At 46.0% G+C, this 21,906-nt stretch overlaps 3 protein-coding genes across 6 annotated transcripts; 2 read left to right on the top strand and 1 right to left on the bottom strand.

Moving 5' to 3' along the window:
- The first annotated feature begins 865 nt into the window (after positions 1–865).
- Positions 866–6,710, top strand: TMCO6 (transmembrane and coiled-coil domains 6). Of its 4 annotated transcripts, XM_005900200.3 has the most exons (12): positions 867–1,056; positions 1,176–1,288; positions 3,263–3,378; positions 3,485–3,668; positions 3,958–4,062; positions 4,224–4,309; positions 4,535–4,651; positions 4,854–4,965; positions 5,067–5,253; positions 5,397–5,491; positions 5,884–6,051; positions 6,280–6,710. In XM_005900200.3, the coding sequence occupies exons 1-12, from the start codon at positions 972–974 to the stop codon at positions 6,391–6,393; spliced, it is 1,482 nt and encodes a 493-aa protein (XP_005900262.1). In that variant the 5' UTR covers positions 867–971; the 3' UTR covers positions 6,394–6,710. The 4 variants fall into 4 exon arrangements, 2 of the variants coding, with proteins under 2 accessions (XP_070230571.1, XP_005900262.1); XR_011464833.1 differs by lacking the exon at positions 5,397–5,491 and having other exon boundaries at positions 866–1,056; XR_011464832.1 differs by lacking the exon at positions 6,280–6,710 and having other exon boundaries at positions 866–1,056; positions 5,397–5,647; positions 5,884–6,007.
- A 79-nt stretch (positions 6,711–6,789) lies between these two features.
- NDUFA2 (NADH:ubiquinone oxidoreductase subunit A2) lies at positions 6,790–9,027 on the bottom strand. The gene is made up of 3 exons (XM_005900199.2): positions 8,869–9,027; positions 8,640–8,746; positions 6,790–6,987 (listed from the first exon to the last, which is right to left on the bottom strand). The coding sequence occupies exons 1-3, from the start codon at positions 8,967–8,969 to the stop codon at positions 6,896–6,898; spliced, it is 300 nt and encodes a 99-aa protein (XP_005900261.1). The 5' UTR covers positions 8,970–9,027; the 3' UTR covers positions 6,790–6,895.
- A 109-nt stretch (positions 9,028–9,136) lies between these two features.
- IK (IK cytokine) lies at positions 9,137–21,443 on the top strand. The gene is made up of 20 exons (XM_070374469.1): positions 9,137–9,290; positions 9,854–9,920; positions 11,996–12,088; positions 12,608–12,667; positions 13,686–13,853; positions 14,078–14,192; positions 14,661–14,731; positions 14,824–14,870; positions 15,936–16,099; positions 16,984–17,092; positions 17,445–17,484; positions 17,646–17,865; positions 18,104–18,122; positions 18,583–18,661; positions 18,948–19,028; positions 19,583–19,640; positions 20,584–20,672; positions 20,854–20,962; positions 21,134–21,168; positions 21,253–21,443. The coding sequence occupies exons 1-20, from the start codon at positions 9,275–9,277 to the stop codon at positions 21,278–21,280; spliced, it is 1,668 nt and encodes a 555-aa protein (XP_070230570.1). The 5' UTR covers positions 9,137–9,274; the 3' UTR covers positions 21,281–21,443.
- Positions 21,444–21,906: the final 463 nt, after the last annotated feature.

Consider the following 21,906-nt stretch of genomic DNA (forward strand, 5'->3'; position numbering starts at 1 on the left):
AGGAGAAGGGGACGACAGAGGATGAGATGGTTGGATGGCACCACCGACTCAATGGACATGGGTTTGGGTGGACTCCAGGAGCTGGTGTTGGACAGGAGGCCTGGCTTGCTGCAGTTCATGGGGTCGCAAAGGATCGGACACGACTGAGCGACTGAAGTGAACTGAACTGAAAATGGGGATAATTGTCATGGCAACGTCCAGGGTTTAGCTAGCACTCATTACTGAGAATCATTGTTATTGGTGAAATGGCATTCGATATCTTCAAGGGTAGTTTTTTTTTTTTTCGGGGCTTTTAAAGGGGCACTCAGGATTTTAGTTTCCCGATTAGGGATCCAACCGCGCCGGCCCCAGCGGAAGCGTGGGGTCTTAACCCCTGGACTCCAGGGAAGTTCCTCTAGAACTCAGGGTAGTTTTGAATGTTCTTTTAGATTGTGTTAGGGGTGGGAAGGTTGTGTTTGCTGACACTAGTAGCCAGGGGTTTTCAGTGTCGGAAGCCGAAAAACCGAAGGCAGAGGGACAGCTTGCCAGGGTCCTCTGTCCATGCAATTTCCCAGACAATACTGGAGTGGGTTGCTATTCCCTTCTCCAGGGATCGAACCTATGTCTCCTGCATTGGCAGGCGGATTCTTTACCACTGAGCCACCAAAGAAGCCCAAAGCCACAACTGCTACTTGAAATTCGCTTGGCTGAAGGTCCCATCCCTCAATTAGTGGCCCCTCCCCGCCTTCGCCCCACCCAATCCTGTCTTTGCATCTTCCCTCCCTCTGTCTGCCCCACCCTCTCGCCGCTTCGCCAAGGCTGGCCTGTGGTCGCGCCCCCTCGTTCCGCCCCGCCTTCACTTCGCTTCGTGCCGGGTCCACTGGCACCTCCCCTTCCGGCCTGCGCTGCGCCTGCGCCGGCTGTGTTCGGTTGTGGATCTCTGGGTAAAGTTGTTGGCTCTCCAGTTCGTGCAGAATTTTTCCACTTCTATCATGTGGAGCGGACGGCGGGGCCTCCTCAGGTCGTCAGGCTGCGGAGTGGAGGAGCTACGGTGCCGCCGGCGGGAGCGGGAGGCAGGTGCGGGTGGGCGAGGGAACACGGGAGGATGGGGTTATGGCGGTCGGGGATGGGGCAACGGGACGAGCCCCTGGGTTGTGGTTTCTCCTCCCATGCTCAGCCGGCTCCTTTCCCATCAGCACTGCGGAAGGCGCGGAGGGAGCAGCAGCTGGTCAGCAAGAGGCTGCTGAGAGACGAAGCTACGGAGGAAGCCGAAGGGGGATGTGTGGTCGTGATCCTCGGAGAAGCCGAGGTGAGCGGTCAGGATGCGTGATGACAGTCACACCCACTAGGCGGCAAATTCCTTCTGTCGTACTCGAGGGTTGTCTCCAAACCTGAACGCGGACCCTTCAACATCTCTATCCGTCTAGTGCTCAGTTGCTTCAGTCTTGTCCGACTTTTTGTGACTCCTATGTACTGTAACCCGCCAGGCTCCTCTCTCCATGGGATTCTCCCGGCAAGAATACTAGAGTGGGTTGCCATTTGCTTGTCCATCTGTCTAGTGGGCCAAGCCAGAAACCAGGAAATCATTCTTGACAACTCTCTTCCTTACCCCCACACCAATACATCATCAAGTCCTCCCCTCCCCCCCTTTTTTTTGCCTCCTAAGTCTTTACATGGCGTTGCCGTCAAAATTGACAGTACCCTCTTCTCTGCATACTTAACAGAAGCCTTTTAACAGGTCATCTACTGAAATTTTGCCTCTCTCAGATTCATTCTTTGGGAGGGGGTTTCAGGATGGGAGACACCTGTACACCCGTGGCTGATTCATGTTGATGTATGGCGAAAACCACCACAATATTGTAAAGTGATTACCCTCCTATTAATTAAAAAAAATTCATTCTTTACACATCAGGCAGATGCGTCCAAAATCCTTCCTGTGATCTACACACTCTAGCATAGTATAACCTCTGCCATTTGTAATCTTATCAGTTTACTCATTTCAGCCACATTGTCCTCTTTTCAGTTCTTGGAACACTATACCAGCCCCGTTATTCTCTTAAGGCCTTTGCATTTGCTGCATCTAAAGTAGGTCTGCAGAATGTAATGTTAATAATTTTCTTGTTTGTTACCTTTTTTCTTACTAGACTTTATCTTATTTGTCATCATTGAAAATTCAGATGCCTATATAGTATCTGGTGTATAGTAGATGCTCAGCATTTATGGAATAAGTGAACAAAAGAACTTATTTCAGGTCATTTATTCATGTAGTAAGCATCAGGCATACCCTATGTTTATGTGTATAGTTTATGATGAACTTATACCTAAGTTACGTCATTTATTCATTGTGTGTCTATTTTGTACCAAGACACCTATGTTGGGTACTCAGGTACACAAAAAAGAAAAGAGTCCCTTTCTTTGACATGTTCCCAACCCATTAAAGGAGACAGATGAGCTCCTACCTGTGGTGAAGGAAACATGAGGCACAGTAGAAACAACTGAGTCTTTCAAAGGATACCAGAAAGAACTAACTTCCCAGAGGCAGTGAGAAGAGAAATCTGAAGGAAGTGGAGGACCTGTGGATGGTATCCCAGGCAGAAGGGATGGATATTGCAAAAGCTTGGAAACATTAAAAAACACAAGTCTGCTGCTGCTTCGGCTAAGTCGCTTCAGTCGTGTCCGACTCTGTGCGACCCCATAGATGGAAGCCCACCAGGCTCCCCCGTCCCTGGGATTCTCCAGGCAAGAACACTGGAGTGGGTTGCCATTTCCTTCTCCAGTGCATTAAAGTGAAAAATGAAAGGGAAGTCGCTCAGTCGTGTCTGACTCGTAGCGACCCCATGGACTGCAGCCAACCAGGCTCCCCTGGAGTGGGGTGCCATTGCCTTCTCTGAAAACACAAGTCATGTTACGATAAATGTTGTTGCAGTGTCAGTTGTATGGGGACAATGGCTGGAGGGGTAGGTTATGCCAGGCTGATAGGTTTAAATGTTATTGAAATAACCCAGTAAAACACCGAAGTAGATGTTACTCCCATTTTTCAGGTGAGACACTGGGTTTAGTCCCCTGTAGATTAAGTGGCAGGGCTGGTATTAAATACAGTTTTGATTCCCTCTTCTGTCCACTCTACTGCAGGGTTGGCATTTATTAGCCATAATAATCTGAATGACAGGTTCTAGGGATCGTGCCATATTGGAGGGCTCACAGGTGAAGTAGAGCAGAACTCATGCCTTGCTATCTGGGATCGATGTGTTGCCATGTCTCATTTCCCTGCCCTGTTCTGCAGATCCAGGAGTTCCTGCGGTTGGCCCAGCGGGGCACAGAGGAAAAGGAGAGGGAGAGGGCTCTGGTCAGCCTTCGTCGAGGCTTGCAGCACCCTGAGACACAACAGACCTTCATCAGGTCAGTGTGGATGATGTGAGTGGGTGGCTGGGGCTCTGGCAGATGGACAGGGGTGCGGAGAGAATGGGCTGCTAGCTGAGAAGGACTCTGGTGCTCACTCATGTAGGCTGGAGGGCAGCATTCGGACCCTGGTTGGGCTCCTGACCAGCAACCAGGCCCTGCTGCAGCTTGAGGCGGCTCGGTGCCTTCATGAGCTCTCTCACTCTGAGCAGTCTGCGGTGGCTGAGGCCTGCCTGCCAGCCACTTCCTACCTTCTCACCTACCTCTCCGGTCACAGCTCAGACTTTATAGTAAGCCCTGTTCTGTCCTACCTTGTTCTTGGGTTGGATTTAAAAATTGTGCTTTTGGGTCCATTTTGAGCTGGCAGGTAGGTTAAAGAGGAAAGCCTGGTTCCCTGACAGCCACAGCCATACATGCACCATCACCTGCCACTCCCCTGTGCCCAGATTCTCAAGGACTGGGATGCTTCATCTTTCCCATTCCCACCCCAGCCCCCACCCTTGCCCCCCCACCCCATCCACCCCCAGCCTGAGATCCTGAGGGAGGCCAAGTCCAGTGCTTTTGTTGTTCTGCTCTCAGGAGCTCTGTCTGTATACCCTGGGTAACCTGATTGTGGAGAGTGAGGCTGTGAGAAGGCAGCTTCTGCCTCAAGGCATTGTTCCAGCCTTGGCTGCCTGCATCCAGGTGAGTGTCCACCTCCTTTCTTCCTCCTGAGTACCCATCTCCTTACACGCCCCACCTGCTTTGGTTAGGCAGCTCCAGCCTCTTCTCTGTGCTAAGGGATTGAAAGTCTTAGGAAATCTTATGGCCTAGGTTCCAGAGTCAGATCCCTACTCTGCTTCTAGTCTCCCCATCTGACTGTGCTGGAAGCCCTTGGATATGCCTTGTCCCAGCTTCTGCAGGCTAAGGAAGCTCCAGAGAAGATCATCCCGTAAGTAAAACTCATGTGTAGGCAAGTGTGACCTACTCGGTAGTGTAGCCCCTGGATGCCTGACTAAGTCTTGTTTCCAACGCATTGGACATTTCAACCCCATGCGCCTGACTGGGAAGAGTTTTGGGTTTTGGGCACTTTTCCCACCAGCTCTTCGGGTTTGGGAACAGTGATTAACATCTTGCCTTCCATGGTTCCTACTCACCGCTCTGCTTCTACTGACAGCTTGGTCCTGGGCTCTACTCTCCCCCAGCACATACTGCAACTGTTACAGCCTGGCCCAAAGCTGAACCTTGGGGTAGCTGTGGAGTTTGCCTGGTGCCTTCACTACATCATCTGCAGGTAATAGGGTAATTGGGAAAGTGCCACAGACTTCCCCTGGGGCTTCCTTCCATGACACTCAGGCTTTAGTTTCTGGAATTGTGGGGATGAGTCTCTTCTCTGGTCCTCTCTTCTTGGAGCCCAGGGAACACACAGACCTAGGCTGTTTGCCAGCTTAAGGTAGGACTGACTGAGTAGTGACTGCTTGCTTCCTGTTGCCCAGCCAGGTCAACAATGCCCTGCTCATCACCCAGGGGGCTCTAACCACCCTGGGGCTGCTGCTGTTGGACTTGGCTGCAGCTGTCCAGAGAACTGAGGATGCAGGACTGGAGCTGGTATGTGGACAGGTCAATATCTGGGTGACCTTCTGATTCAGGTCCAGCTCGTGTGCAGGTTGCCCCTTCCTCTTTAAACCAATCCCTACTTGTCTTTACAGCTGGTATGCCCTGTTGTTCGGTGTCTAAGCAACTTGCTGACAGAGGCAGCAGCAGAGACTGTGGGAGGGCCAATGCAACTCCGAGATGAGCGTGTTCTGGCAGCCTTATTTATCCTTCTGCAGTTCTTTCTCCACAAACAGCCTAGCCTGCTTCCTGAGGGCCTCTGGCTCCTTAACAACCTCACTGGTAAGCACCACGATCTGCCTTGGCCTGGACCTTTAGCTCCTAGGAATATTTCCTCTTGGTCTGAGCTGAGGTGGGTAGGATTGGGAGTGGGTTGGTTTCATGCCTGAGTTGGAGGAACTTCACTCTGACATTTTCCCTTTTAGCAAACAGTCCTAGTTTCTGTACCTCCTTGATCTCCCTGGATCTGATTGAGCCCCTCTTGCACTTGCTGTCAGTGTCTAATGTGGTGAGCGTATTGGTAGGTATTCGGGTCCCTTGAGTCCAAGATATGGTGGCCTAAGTGTAAAACAGTAGGAGCAGACCTGAGCCCTCAGAAGTACCCTGAGCTGAGAGCTGGCAGGTGGTGTGGTATGGATTCCTTCAGGGCCAGACCATCAATCACAGAGCAGTCTAGGTATGAGTTCCTAAACTATAGTTTACTAGTTATTAACCTTTGGCATGTCAGCTAACCACCTTAAGCTTCAGTTTCCTCATTTATAATTGGGAATAGTAATCCTACCAGAGGGTGCCTGAAGGGATTACAGAATATGCATATTAAGAGTGCTTGGCATGGTGACTGGGCATGTGGTCAGCACTCCATTCCAGCTTTGGGTTTCATTGTGGGTACTGTGTACATGTTTCTGTCTGCAGGTGCTCACAGTTCTGTGCAACGTTGCAGAGAAAGGTCCCGCTTACTGTCAGCATCTATGGCCAGGGCTCCTGCTCCCCACCTTGCTGGACACGCTGGCCCTCTCTGACACTGAAGTAGTAGGCCAGAGTTTGGAGCTGCTGCAGCTGCTGTTCCTCTATCAGCCAGGGGTGGGTTTCTGGCCTTAGTCCCCAGTCCCCCTGTTCCACCATGGCCCCCTTCCTTACAGTCTTTAGTCATTTCTCTGGGCCTGGCTAGCCTATGTGGGCTCCAGGTTCAATCAAACTTCTTTTTGGGAATGCACTCTTCCAAGAAGAGGTGGGCTAACTCAAGGCTGTGGTGTTTGTGTGCTGCAGCTCAGGGACCCAGTGTTAAATCTCTTTCTTCCCTGCTCTTAGGCTGCCCAGGCCTTCTTGCAGCAGTCAGGGCTGCAGGCCTTACAAAGGCATGAGGAGGTGGCACAGCTCCAGGATCGTGTGCATGCTCTCCAGCAGACAGCTCTTCATGGGTGACTTGACTTCTGAAAGTCATGTACTCCACTCCTTATCTCCCATACTCCCCAGTGTCCTGGCCCATAGAGCCCCTTTGGGGGTTTAGAACCATAAGGGTATCATGCCTTCAGCTCCTACACCTAAGCCTAAGCCAGGACCTCTGGATCCCAGCTCCTCCCCTTTCACCCAGCACTGTCCAGGCAAGAGGACCAGATGGAACTCAGTGTGGTGTACTTAATATAGGTCCCTGGAACCTCCTTTTTTCTTGTTCTTTCCCTTTTTTTGATTCAGTGACTCATGGCTTTTGATGGGACAGAATAAAATAAGTTTTATTTTTATATTCAACTGCTTTCCCTCAGATGGTTGCACAATAATGGGTAGTTGGTGGGATGCGAATCAGATCATTTTTAGACAGCATTTTCAGCACAATCTTTATACAGAACAAAATACATTTCTCCACATTGTTCTCAGTCCAGCAGAGCCCAGACTCTGGGGCTGTTGTTTTTAATCCTCAGTGGAGACTTCAGGCTTTGCTACTTAGCACGTTCTCCAGGGCTCTAGTTACCTGATCAGCACTGAAGTTGTTCAGAGAGACATTCTTCTCTTGGCCAAATGCTGAGGAGACAGGAGGATTATTAATTATTCACTCTGCACTGTACAGGCTACCAAAGTAGTCTTCCACTTACACTCTTGGTAGGATAGGAAGGGTAGTAAAGAGATACGACCAAAATATATTTGACATGCCTAGAATTTATCCAGTGGGTCTCTAACATATCTTGGAAGCCCAGGTCTAAGTAGAATTTTGGCTCATTCTGGGTGGTCATAATGGAAAGGAAAGTGTTTCAGGGAGGTTTTAAGGGGCATGGTAGCACTGAGTATTAATCATTGTGAACAGAGTATTACATGGGCCTGCCTCTTAACTGTGCCCTTTTAATGGATCCTGTAGTTCATAAACTAAAGTTATTTGTGTGTCCATCTCCTCTAGTCTACTAGCTTTCAGAAGGAAAATTTTTTTTCCTGCAAACAACTTTTAGTGCATGGCATACTGCAGTTAGCTGCACTGTTAAAATCAATCTGCCCTGGGTGTGACTCCCTGCCTTCCTCCAGACATTCCTAGGGCAAAGTGTAATTAAAAGCTGTGATTAAAAATACCATTATTCAGTGAGTGAAAGTGAAGTCGCTCAGTCGTGTCTGACTCTTTGCGACCCCATGGACTGTAGCCTGGCAGGCTCCTCCATCCATGAAATTTTCCAGGCAAGAATACTGGGGTGGGTTGCCATTTCCTTCTCCAGGGAATCTGCCCAACCCAGGGATCGAACTTGGGTCTCTCACATTGCAGGCAGACTCTTTACCATCTGAGCCACCAGGGAAGCCCAATTATTCAGTAAGTATGAATATTTATTGTGTCTCTATGTTCAGGCAACATGACGGTAGTTTTCAAATTGTGGTAAAATGACACAGTATGTTACTAAATGCTTGGTAAAATGAAATAGGGTAAAGAGGCAATGTTACATAACTGGTCAGGAAATGCCTTTTTGAGGAGGTGATATTGAAGTTCAGATCTTCAAGATTACCTAAATTGTAACTTGAAGAGCCAGCTACTGAAGTCTGGCAGAAGTGCAGTCTAGGATTGGGGAACAAATGTAAAAGCTCAACCGTGTTATGCATCTTAGCTGAATAACGTTAGGCATGTTCCATACAATTGTTCGTTCATTGTTCTAATCTCTAAAAGATGAGAAAAAGGAATCCACCCCTCATACTTAAGGTTCAAGAGATTTGGACAGGAAAGCACTCAACACAGGCAAAACCAATACAATATTGTAAAGTAATTAGCCCCCAATTAAATAAATTTATATTAAAAAACAACAACAACACAGGGCCTAGCAGTAAATGGTCAACACAGCATTATTTTAGGATTTACTATTGCGATTCCCATATGCCACCTGGACCCGCACTGACCATAGATAATTTAAAAGGACCTACGTTGGGGGGCTGGACCAGCATCTCTTCTCCCCTAACTGAAGCCTGTTCTGAACTACAAAAACGATTCCTATGCAGGGCAGGGCCCGCCTCCACATGTTACTTGGATACAAACACTCTGTAACTCTGCGAGTGTATATTTCCTTATTTGCATCAAGATCAACAGCAAAGATGAAGCCTGAGTCCCAGTCCCTGTATAGGTTTCTGTGTGACCTTGGGCGGCTCTTTCTCTTTTGGAACCTTCGTTCCCCCACCGGGGTCTCTGGTTCCCTGCGTCCCGCGCTCACCGTAGCGGGCCCAGAGCTTGGGCTGCACATCCGAGCACTCGCGGATGAGGATGGGCAGGTCGGGATTCGCTTTCTTCAGCTCCACATAGCGTTTCTCAATGAAGTCCCTGCGGGGCAGGAGAGAGAACCGCGCGTGCGGTGTGGGCACGGGCCTCTCCAAACACCCGGGAGGTCGAGGTCATGACCCTGGCGCCCCGAACCCCACCCGCCTCACTGGGCCGCGCCTCACCTGACGCCCTGGCTGCCGGGCGAGCGCTGGCACAAATGAATACGAATTTCACGAAGACCCAATTTGCCTCGGACCCCACGAATCGCTGCAGCCGCCGCCATCTCGGCTAGTACTCAATCATCCGCCCTAGACCTTCCGGCCAAGTAATCCTATCAAATCAGCTTCGGACGCTCCAGCCCCGTGATAGGTTTGCGTATACAAGGGGCGGGGCCATGCTTAGCCAATGCCATAAAAGCATTGCCAGTCAATTCCTGCTCTGATTTCTCCGCCCGCGGCCGAGACGGAAAAGCTGGGGCCCGAAAGGAATTGTGGGTGGTCTCCTGAGGTGCATTGTGGGGAGGTTCCTGTAGCGTTGTGTTGTTACCGGATCATCGGTCGTCGTTGTGGTTGAAACACCGCGGACGAAATGCCAGAGCGAGATAGTAAGGCTTGGGTCATCTCTCCTTCTTTCCCCGCGGGACTCGGGACATTTGGCGTGTTATTTTGGCCTCAGAATTTAAGCCGTATGTGTTGGGGGTGGGGCGGAGTGGAGGCGGGCCGGGAGTGTGACGCTTGGAGCCTGGCGAAGCAGTTGGGCCCCGAACGAGGCCGGGAAACTCCAGATTGTCCCTAAATCTTGTTCTTGCTCCAGCCCACGACAGATAAGATTTATCTGTGAACCAACCCCAACCCGTCACTTAATTTTGTTATGTCAGTTTATCTTTTGCGTAGTATCTTAGATGTCATGTTCAGTATTTCTTGGCTGATCCTCCAGCCTGGTTTTAGGGGTCCCGTCCTCTGCGCTCCCGTAGCTCCTTGTGTTTTTCTGCTTCAGCATTTTTTACACTGTATTGTCATTGTCGCTGTTCTTGACTTTTTGCCTCACTAGATTGTGAGCAAGTTGACAGGGAAAGACATCTGTATTGTTCACTTCTGAATCCACAACTTTCGCACAGGACCTGACTCTAAAGAGATTTATTAAATTAATATAAATTCTTTTTGTTAGGCGAGCCATTCTCCAATCCCTTGGCTCCAGATGGCCACGATGTGGACGATCCTCACTCCTTCCACCAGTGAGTGTTTTAATGTAGAACCATGGGAATGAGCTGGGAAATGAGCGAAGTGGTGGTGGTGATGGTGAAAGAATTCTGAATGTCTTGTCAGGAAGAATGGTCAGAGAATCATACCACTTGCCCTATTATCTCTGTGAACTTTAACTGGGTTAGGCCAACTGCATAAAAGTGTTAGAGGGGAAATAATGGCAGGGTGAGTGCTAATTTTTAAAAATTCATGTTTAATTTTGCGTTATTTAGGAATTAATTTTTGTATAGAATTAAAACTTCAGAATGAAGTCAGTGTTGTCTTTGATAACATACCCAATTTCAGTCCCTTTTTTAGAGGTAACCACTTTACCTTTTTTACACATATCTTTTTTTGCTACTGTTTTTAAAATGCATTTATACACATACATTTATATCTCAGTAAAATATATCATTGACTTATGAGTTAAAATATTAAAATTAAGTTATGTTACATTGTGTGTATATAATTTTGCCATCTGATGATTTTCCCTTCTCAATATCTTGGTCCTTATTTTCATGGCAGTGACAAGGACTCCTTTTTTTTTTTAAGTTTGTTTTTTGTCAGTTTAATTTGCAGATCTCTGGTACAGAATATAAGAGGGTAGAGGGAAAGTTTTTCCTACCCTACTTGTTACCTACATACTTGTTGGCATCAAGTATACTAATAGCCAGTCCTACTTGGTTCTTGTTCTGCCTCAGCAGCAACAGAGACCAACCCTCACCCTTAGTGTGATACTCAACTTCATCTTCCTCCCAGGCAAGATACCCTGCCTTCATCTTCCCTCACAGCCTGTCCTTTGGCTTTCTCTTAGCTCACACCTTGTCTCATCAATGTCCCTCCAGGCATGAGCATGGGTCCCCAGACTACCTGGCAGGGAGAGGCACGTGAGGTTCATGTAGTAAGTGTCCAGGTGGCTGGAGCTGGACTCTGCCACACAGTACACACAGAAGTGATTGCATCCCGGTGCCACCAGCTGTGATGGCTGTGCATCCCCCACATAGGTTTCTAAAATGCTGGTGGATCAGGGTCAGGGCTCAGACCCCAGAATCCCATTGTTAGAACTCTATAGTATGGGATAGCTGTGTCCTAGTGACCCCAAGTGGAAATGTAGTCAGCCCCGAAGTAGGGATGCATATCTCTGCTGAAGGACTCCCTTCTTGACCAAACTCTAGTCAGGCTTCTGCAGGGCTTATATTTTTTACCAGGTCTCCTGAACCCAGTTTTAGCAAAGAATTCTGTTAGGGTGTGGAGAATACCATCCATCCATCCATCAATCAATCAATGAGATCCAGTTATGCCTCTTGATAATCTAATCAAATTCGTCTTCCACTATACCTTTGATGTCTGAGTAATTTTCCATAAATTCCCTATTGTCTCTGTTGTATTCAGAGTTGAGTTTTGATCTCTATCCCCTTTTGCAATAGTCTTAATTCGTATTTTGGTAGTGTCGAAGAATCATTTTTGGGGAGACCTAGCAGGATTCTTTGCTACAGTGGGCTCAGCAGGCCAAGGAAAAGGCCTACTCTGAAGAGAATTCAAAGGAAACTTATTTGAGTTTGGTCATTGTATCAGTTAAAATTATATCTTATGCCATCAGTGCTATGTTCTCCACATTTGGGAAATACTGTCACAGTTTATTTATTAATAGTCTCCAGTGAGAGTTTAGGTCCCAAGTTTTTATTATTTTCAAAACTGTAATTAGATCTCTTTCACACGCCTTATACACATAATGCCAGTAATTGACCAGGTTAAATACAGATGAATGGAGTTGCTGCATCATAGGATATTACACATTTAAATTTTAAGAAAGATACTGGCAGATCGTCCTCCTAGTTATCTGTGCTGATTTATATTCCTGTTGGTGATATGAGAATATCCACTTCCCAAATTCTCACTCATTCTTCATTTATCAAACTTTTTAATCATTAGCACTGATGCATTAAAAAGGGCATGTCTTTGTTTTAATTTCTATTTCCCTGATTTCTAGTAAAGTGAACCATATGTTTTACATATTCCTTTTCCAGTTCTCATTGGGTACTAATTTGTAAAAATTTTTGCCCTTTAGATCAAAACTCACTAATGAAGACTTCAGGAAACTTCTTATGACCCCAAGGGCTGCACCTACCTCTGCACCACCCTCTAAGTCACGTCACCATGAGTAAGTTCTGGGTTGATCCAGTCTGTGTCCTGACTATTTTCTATGGAAAATTTATTGAACTAGATGTCTTAGGAACTTGAAAGCCTTTTTTTTTTTTTTTTGAAGTCCATGGTTTTGATTCTCTCCCTCTTGAGATTGAAGCTCCAGGAAAGACTGGGATGCTCTAGGGATCTCAGTTTTTCTCAGAGTATGTTCCACGGACCATTTGTTGGACCAACTAGAGTTGCTGCTGGTGCTTAAATAAGTAGATTTCTGGATCCATTCCAGCCCCACAGACTCAGATTCTAGGGCAGATATTTGGGTATATATTATTTTAGTAGTCCTTCAGATGGTTGTGATGCTTTCTAAAATTTGAAAAGGACTCACCTACAAATATTGACATGGATCTCTGCCTGATTAAAACTGACCGTTTTTGCTTTGGTCAGTATTCTAGGCTTTCCTTTAATCCTCAAGGGCACTTCTTGGGGTTTCTTGGGCTGTGGCAATATTTTGCTATCCGTGAATTTCTTTTTTTGCTAGGATGCCAAGGGAGTACAATGAGGATGAAGATCCAGCTGCACGAAGGAGAAAAAAGAAAAGGTAAAGGAAGGTGGAGGAGTGTTGGGTTTTGTGGTGGATGGTATTTGGGGGTAAGGAGTAGGGGCTAGTTAGGAGCCAAGAGATTGAGGTTTTCCTTTCTTGTCTTGAGGTTCTCTGCTTTCATAATGGAGAGGAATGATATTTAGAATGGCAGTTTATTCGGCAGTTTAGGGCTTTGGAGCCACCTTGTGGTGTTTTAATCTCATCTTTACCAGTTCTAGCTGGATATTCTTGGGCATTTTGCTCAGCGTCTCTAATCTTTAATATTCTCAGGGGTAGAATCAAGATAGTGATAATTTTTATTAGGTTGTCCTGAGGATCAACTGTGACAGTCCATGTAAACACTTAGTACCTTAGTACCAGTTCCTGGCATATAGTAACCATCCAGTCAATCTTGGTTGCCACCGTCATCATTGTCATTGCTATTATTTAGATGACACCAAGCTTCCTGGATCTTGAACTTTACTTTTTCCTCTCTTCTTGAGAAGGACTGGGAAGAAATGACCTATTTTCAGGTGAAATTTGGAAGGCGATAAAAATTCAGGTGACTTTCTGGTTGCCATATGGAAAAGTCTCATACCTGTAGAGACTCAGTGATATAGAGCTGGGTGATAATGAAGGATTCTGAAGTGACAGATGGAGTATACTGAGGTGGCTTTAGAACAGCATATCTGTGAGCTGGAAGAAGCTGTAGCTCTGCTTTTGAGGACTGTCACGAGGTGGCCAGGGACTTCCCTGGTGGTCCACTGGCTAAGACTTTGCCCTCCCCATGCAGGGGGCCTGGGTTCAATCCCTGATCAGGGAACTAGATCCCACATGCCCAAGCGAAGATGGAAGATCCCTCGTGTCACAACTAAGATCTAGTGCAGACAAATAAATATTAAAAACAAAACAAAAAGAGGTGACCAGCAGTTCTGTCAGGACATATATGAGCTTTCAGCATGGAGAGTTGGATGAAGGTATAAAGAAACAGGCAGGAACAGGCTGAGCCTCACACATTTGCCTTCCCTGGTCACAGTTACTATGCCAAGCTTCGCCAACAAGAAATTGAGAGAGAGAGAGAACTAGCAGAGAAGTACCGGGACCGTGCCAAAGAACGGCGGGATGGCGTGAACAAAGATTATGAGGAAACGGAACTGATCAGCACCACGGCTAACTACAGGGCTGTGGGCCCCACTGCTGAGGCGTGAGTACTGAGCAGGCCAGGGCATGATTCTCAGCATTGCAGAGTCATACAGTGGCAGTATGAATTCTTCACATTTTCCTTGCTCTGGAAAGCCTTTTCCCCATACCAAGCCATTTCAAGAGGCACTTCCCGCCCACAAAGGATGGTTATTTTTTTTTCTAGGCTTCATTTTTCAAATTATTTATTCAAAGTCTAGTTCTTATGTGGTCTGTTTCATTCTCCAGGGACAAATCAGCTGCAGAGAAAAGAAGACAGTTGATCCAGGAGTCTAAATTCTTGGGTGGTGACATGGAACACACCCATTTGGTGAAAGGCTTGGATTTTGCTCTGCTTCAAAAGGTGAGCCTTGGTTGGTAGGTGGAGAGTAATACTGCCATGCTGAATGCTCTTATAAGGGCCTTTTTGGGTGACGAGGGAGGCTGCTCTTAGTTTAAACCATCTAAAAGGTCTCGCGGTGACCCTTCTGTAGGACTAGTTGCTATTTGTCCTTCAAGTCTCAGCTTCAGTTTTATCTTCTTGGGGAAGCAAACCTTCCCATATCACCTAGGTATGGTTGTCTCCCCACTCCTTACCTCCTACTACCTGCACACTTGTGTAGCTCTTCTGTTTTATTTATAGCAGTTACCACATTTTGTTGTTTAATTGTTTAATTTGTCTGCATTTCTTTTTATAAGCCCCATTAAAGCAAGGACTATATTGTTTTCTTTAGTATTGAATTCTTAGTTCCTGGTACAGTGTGGCATGATGGTGTTCAGTAAAGATATGTAAAGTGAATAAATGGGTAAACCTTAAGTGCTTTCCTGTTAGGTACGAGCTGAAATTGCCAGCAAAGAGAAAGAGGAGGAAGAAATGATGGAAAAGCCCCAGAAGGAAACTAAGTAAGTAAGCATCAGGGAGAGCTTGAGAATTTAGAAAGGTGGGGCCAAACATAGGAACACATTTAGCAAGAATGTTCTTTCTGTCTTTTCAGGAAAGATGAGGATCCTGAAAATAAAATTGAATTTAAAACACGTTTGGGTGAGTACAGAATTTCTGCACTAGTGCCTCTGCATTCCAGATGACTTGTAGGGAATTTAGTGCTCTGGGCAGGGTAGGCTTCCCTTCTCCCTCAACCTACTTTTATCTCTTTTTTTGTCCCCAAACCAGGTAGCTCCCACATACTACTACTCTTAATAGAACTCAGATGTGGACTGACTTACTTAATATATATTACTAATGTCCCCGGTAGTTATTTCGTATATATTACTAATGTCCCTGCGCTTCCCAGGTGGCGCTAGTGATAAAGAACCTGCCTGCCAATGCAGGAGATCCAAGAGATGCAGTTTCCATCCCTGGGTTGGGAAGATCCCCTGGAGGAGGGTGTGGCAACCCACTGCAGTATTCTTGCCTGGAACATCCCATGGACAGAGGAGCCTGGCAGGCTACTGTCCATAGTATGGGTCGCAAAGAGTCAGATACGACTGAACCGACTTAGCACACTTGCACACACTAATGTCCCCTCAGGCTGGATGCTCTCTCAGATTTGGGCTTATCCATTAAGGGAGGTAGCATGGTTGGTGATTAAAAACTCAGAATTTGGAAACCTGCATTTGAATCCTGTGGTGAAATCATGCAAGGCATGTGATTTGGGGTGCAACCAACAGTTTCTCAGCTCCTGCTTGTCCACTTGCAAAATGGGGTTAATATACCTCATGGGATTATTGGGACAAAGAGAAATAATATGTGTAACATGTCTTATTACATTGGGCATATAGTAGTGCTATTTTTCCCCATCTTCAGATCTTCATCAGTATTAGTGTAAACTTCATCCTCCTCCGTCACAGGGCCTAATACAATGCTAGGCACACAGTATTCAGAAGGCAGTGTAAGAAGGGTGGATAAGAGCTCAGACTTTGGAGTTAAATGGCCAGGGTCCCATTCTTTGTTCTGTCTCTTAGTAGTTCTAGGAGTGTAGTAGTCAGATGACTTAAGTGGTAGTAAATCACCTAACTCTCATACTTGGTATTCTTATCAGCTAAAAGTAAATTGCACCTGTTGTAGAAGGTTCTTATTGGCTACTTGCTTCTGTTTCTCTTTTTGTAGGCCGAAATGTTTACCGCATGCTCTTCAAGAGCAAAGCATATGAGCGGAATGAGCTGTTTCTTCCAGGCCGCATGGCCTATGTGGTAGACCTAGATGATGAGTACGCTGACACAGACATCCCCACTACTCTTATCCGCAGCAAAGCTGATTGCCCCACCATGGAGGTGAGTGACCCAAGTCCCAAGAGCCTGCCATGTGAGCCTCAAACCTGGTAATCAGCCTTGATGTTGCCCTGAGCCTCATCTACCACATTTAACCAAGTCCTGTCCACATTTTAACCTCCCAAATCTCAGTTGAATCCATTGACTTCTCTGTCTCCGCCAGTAACACAGTAACATTCCATTCTTAGCCATCATCTCTTGCTGAAACTATTAAAAGAGGTTCCTAATTAGTTTCCACACTTCCACTCTGTTTCCCTTTCATTATTATATTTACTTTTATTATTATTGAGATGTAATTTACATACCATACAATTCACTCCTTTAAATTGTACAATTCAGTGGCTTTAGTATATTCATAGAATATACTGTGAATGTATAACTGGCATAAAAATCAATTTTAAAACATTCTCATAAAAACAAAAACATTTTCATCACCCTCAAAAAGAAACCCTGTACTATATGGCCATTACCACTTCCTGTGTCTTTCCATCCTTTTTTCTATTATTTTTATACATGACTAGAGTGATCATTCCACAACATGAATTTTGTTTCCTCACAGTTTAGAAGCTTTTGATGATTTCTTACCGTTAGGATAAAAAGCAAAATCTTTATCATGGCCTGTGAGGCCCTGTAACTCTGGCCTTTGCAGTCTGTTTTTACCACGCTTCCCTGTTCTCCAAACATCCTGGCTTTCTTGAATGTACTAGATTCACTTTTGACCCGGGCCTTTGTATGCTGTTTCATCTGTCCAGAATGTCCTTTTATAACACCTCCTCTACCTGTGTTCACCTAGTTAATTTTCACCCATCCTTCAGTTTGTTAAAGTAAATGAATGAATAAATGAAGAGTCCTGCTTAGTGGGATAACATTCTTCTTGGATTTTTCAGGCCCAGACCACACTGACTACAAATGACATTGTCATCAGCAAGCTCACCCAGATCCTTTCCTACCTGAGGCAGGGTACCCGCAACAAGAAGCTCAAAAAGAAAGATAAAGGTAACCTGGAGGGTTAGGGAGAGAAACCTTAGCCTTTGAGGGGCATTTGAGGATGGAACCAAGGTCTCCTGGAGCCTTCTGTTTCCAGAGCATTGGGAGGCTCCTGGGGACCAGAGAAAAATGGGAGCAATGAAGCATTAGGAAGGGGATAGTTACATCTAGGTTCTGTCTGCTTGACCCACCCAGGAAGCAGTGGTCAGTTTTGAGGCATGGGGAGGGGAAGTAGGGATAGCTTTTGTTGTCCCATCTTTTAAAAAGAAGATGTATAAAAGGGTATTGAGAGCTGGGGAGCATGGTGAGGCTGGGTGGAAATTAACTCAGGAGTGCTTTCATTACTCTCTCTATGTTACAGGGAAAATGGAAGAGAAGAAACCCCCGGAAGCTGACATGAAGTATGTATCCTAGCCCCTAACTCCTGATCTGAGGGAAGAAGGTCTTCTGGGTTTCCTGTCTTTGGCATTTGGGGGAGGCCTTGGTGTGAGAATCTGGAAAAATGGTTGGGGGAGATGGAAATATGTGTGACTTTGTCAGCTTGGGATCTCTGTTTTCCTAGTATATTTGAAGATATTGGGGATTATGTGCCCTCCACAACCAAGACTCCTCGAGACAAGGAGCGGGAGAGATACCGGGAACGGGAGCGTGATCGGGAGAGAGACAGAGACCGTGACAGAGAACGGGAGCGAGAACGAGACCGAGAGCGGGAGCGGGACCGAGAACGAGAAGAAGAGAAGAAGAGGCACAGCTACTTTGAGAAGCCAAAAGTGGACGATGAGGTGAGTGGGAGTCCCGGGCACCAGGTGGAGGGGCTGCCCATATTTGTGGCTGCCCAACCAGGTATAGAACCCCCGTGAGTTATATAGGTGCCTCATGGCTCCATAGCAGCAACTGGGTCAACTAATCTGTTCTGGAAATGTGGGCAAGGGGTGGGGTAGCAAATTGTTTCAAACTTGGGGGAGAGATGAGTGGGCATGTTTTTGGTGACACTCACTTCAGTTTCTGTTTTCTTTCCAGCCCATGGATGTTGACAAAGGTGAGTTGTACCTGGGGCATCTTGCATTGGCTCTGGCAGTGCTGCTTTGTTCTGGACTGAGAGTCTGACTCAGATTTCAGAGCTGCCAAGGGTGGGACCGGGGAACTTCCTATTCTGGGTTCTCGAAAGATCCATGCCTTGCTTTATGGGGTAGATAGAAGATAAGTGTGGAATTCAGTCTTCCTGCACAATGGTAGGCCATATTTGTTTGATGTAATTCTCCCAGCTGTGGGGTTCTGAGGATGTGAGGCAGGTTGAGCGAAGGATATTCTGGGCACACGACTGCATCTCAAGCAGAGTAGTTCATTTTGAGTTGAAATGTGATTAAAACTTCTTTAGTTAAAGAATTCTGTTGCTTAAAAAAAATGTTCTTACAAAAAGCACAGGTGGGAAGTGTGTTGTAGGGAAGAGGTTGTAAATTCCTTATTTAAAAGTCTGAACAGAGTTCTCTTCTGCGCAGGACCCGCATCTGCCAAGGAGTTGATCAAGTCTATCAATGAAAAGTTTGCAGGATCTGCTGGCTGGGAAGGCACTGAATCATATCCTTTATTTCAGTGTGTTCGTGGGTTCTAGCAAACTGTTCTCTTTTCATTCCAACTCCACCTGCTTCCCCATAACCACCACCCCTCCCCACCCCCCACATGTCTTGCTCTTATCATTTCGTGCTGGATTTTGTCAAGGATGAAGTCATGATTTCCCCTTTTTCAAAGGACCCATTCACGTTCTAGCCCTCTTCTTAAAAGAGTTTTCATGTTGAGGCTTCTAGCCCTTCCTGCTTGAAGTTTTTCTGCTGTTGGTAGAATTATTTTCTTTAATGTAGTATATGCTGAAGAAGCCAGAGGACAAGAAGCAGCTGGGAGATTTCTTTGGCATGTCCAATAGCTATGCTGAGTGCTATCCAGCCACGTACGTGAGACTTTTTTTTCTTTTAATAATAATCATCACATAGCTTTTTATTTATTTTTAATTAATTTTATTTTTGGCTATGCTGGGTATTTTCTGCTGTGTGCGGGTCTTTTCTAGTTGTGATGAGCGGGGGCTACTCTCTAGTTGCAGTGGCGTTGCCTGTTGTGGAGCTCAGGCTCAATAGTTGGGACACGCAGACTTAGTTGCCCACCAGCATGCGGAGTCTTTCCAGATCAGGGATTGAACCTGTTCCCCTGCACTGGTGGGTGGATTCCTAAGCACTGGACTACCAGGGCAGTCCCGAGACTCTATTGAAGAAGGTGGACTGGGATGATTGGAGAACAAGGTTGGGAGTAGTAGCAGTGAGGTGGAAATCTGACTTGCTGGAACCCAGGGGTACTTCTTACTGGATAAAGTATTCTGTTAGGCTCTGTGTGGGAGGCCTAGGAGGGATGGCTATTCCTAGGCATATAGTCTCTTAGTAGGTAGGTTTCTGAATGAAGCATAGGAGTCTGGAATTCCACCATCTCTTTTAAACTGTTGCTTCTTTTTAGGATGGATGACATGGCTGTGGACAGTGATGAGGAGGTGGATTATAGCAAAATGGACCAGGTGTGGAGCTGGAAGAATGGGTGGAGGCAGTTACTGTTTCACACATATCCCGTTTCCTCCTCCCAAAAGATCTGTCATTTCCTGAGGCTCATCTTCCGTTAGCTGGAGTAGCAGGAGCAGTGGCATTGTGGATCTTGGGCAGTTTAACTGTTTTAAAGTGTCACTACAAAGCCAAATGAGATAGGGCCAAGAATATGTTTCTTTTTATTTTCTATAAAGTGCCAGGCTTTGACTTCTGTCTTAGGCAGTAAGCAGGCCTTTAGTGCACATGTAGAAAAGGGCAGAAGGAATTTCAGTTTTTAGAAAATAACTGTCAGGAGAAAAAGGAAAATAACTTGAGTTTTATTATAGCCAGGATTGATATTTTCCTCTAAGCTTTAAACAAAAGCACCAAACACCAATAAGGGTGAAGACGTGTAATCTTTTTCCTTGTTCTCTCTGTACTTTTATGCTTAACAGCATGGTTTAATTCTGTTTTGGAGCCTTGCTTAACCCTGGCTCTGCCAGGTATTAGTGTTGTGACCATGTCAAATTATGTTACTGCTTATTTTTCAGTTTCCTCATTAGGAAAATGGAGAGAACTCTAAGTTCTCTCAGAAGAGTTTCTGAGAGAATTAAATAATGTACATGTTAAGTGTGCAGAATAATGCCTGGCCCATAGGAGTGAGTGAAGTGGTAGTCGCTCAGTTGTGCAACTCTTTGCGACCCCATGGACTATATAGTCCATGGAATTCTCCAGGTAGCCTTTCCCTTCTGCATTGGATCTTCCCAACCCATAGTAAGTACATAGTAAACACTTATTATTGTTTATTAAGGTAGGATTTATTAATGATAAAACCTGGGATTATGGGAGAGCCTGGGCTTTAATCAAGGGCTAAAATTTCATTTCCACTGACAACTCTTCTTTCCCTGCCCCGCCCCCCCCCATTCTGTCCTGCAACAGGGTAACAAGAAAGGTCCTTTAGGCCGCTGGGACTTTGACACCCAGGAGGAATATAGCGAGTATATGAACAACAAGGAGGCTTTGCCCAAGTGAGTCTTGGTACTAAATACAGCCAAGAGTGAGGAGAGGGATGGGGGGTGGTTAGAGGGCGTAGTCTGGCTGAAACATTACGAAATCAGTTCTCTGCTCATAGGTCCTCTGGGAACACCTTGGTACTTCTCTGTAACCTCTGATGCCTCCTTCCCTCAACTCCCCTTTTTTTCCCTTCAGAGCTGCATTCCAATATGGCATCAAGATGTCCGAAGGGCGGAAAACCAGGCGCTTCAAGGAAACCAATGACAAAGCAGAGCTTGATCGCCAGTGGAAAAAGATTAGTGCGGTAAGTGGGACTGTTTCTGGGTGGGAAGGCCTTAGCTGGGAAGACATACTTGCCCACAGATTCAGGAACCACTCAAGGGATTGGAGAGCCATGAAGTAGGAGAGAGGTCAGCCTTGGGTTTCAGGTGAGCTTAGAATGGCAGTCTGTCAACTATAACTGTTGTTCTTGCAGATCATTGAGAAGAGGAAGAAGATGGAAGCTGATGGGTGAGCAGCATTATTTTTCCTCTGTGGGACTGGTGAGAATTGCTTAGTATATTGATCTTATGTTCATTTCTCCTTCTATTGCAGAGTTGAAGTGAAAAGACCAAAATACTAAAATCTCTGGTTCCAATTCCAAGAATAATCTCCACAAGGATTTACTCCCCACTGCTTGCTTTACACAATTCCAAAAAAAAGTTGAAAGATTTTTGTGTGTGTGTGTGAATGTATATAAATTTCATTGTATAATGTTTTGATCCCATTAAAGTTGGTTAACCTGCTGTCTTATCTTATGTATGTTGAGGGCCCAGGTACACCAAGAAGTCTACTAATCCCACTGATTGTATAAAAATCACATGGAAAAGGTCAGCTCAGTCCTGTGCTGAGCTGTGCTTCTGTTAATAGATTCCTAAGCAATATATATAGTAGCCTGGATACCCAGTGGAGAAGGGACAATTGACCCTCACTGATAGCCCAGAAAAACAAGGATGGTCTTAAATAGCAGACTCATCTGGGGACCTAGTCTTAGGGTAGAGGTTCTCTGGGACTTAGGGTTAGCCCAATGGGCTGCCAGTCTGATCCCAAGGTTGTGCACAACTGGGCTCTAGGTGAAGGCACCTGATGAGAAACACTCCTGGGAACAAAAAACCTTTCACAGATTTATGCCCTGCTGTGATCTTCAGTAATTCCAAGCAGAAATCACTGCTTACTGGGTTGGAGGGGAAGTGAGGAATCCCTCACTTG

Source organism: Bos mutus, chromosome 7, assembly GCF_027580195.1.
Source record: "Bos mutus isolate GX-2022 chromosome 7, NWIPB_WYAK_1.1, whole genome shotgun sequence".
NCBI lineage: Eukaryota > Metazoa > Chordata > Mammalia > Artiodactyla > Bovidae > Bos > Bos mutus.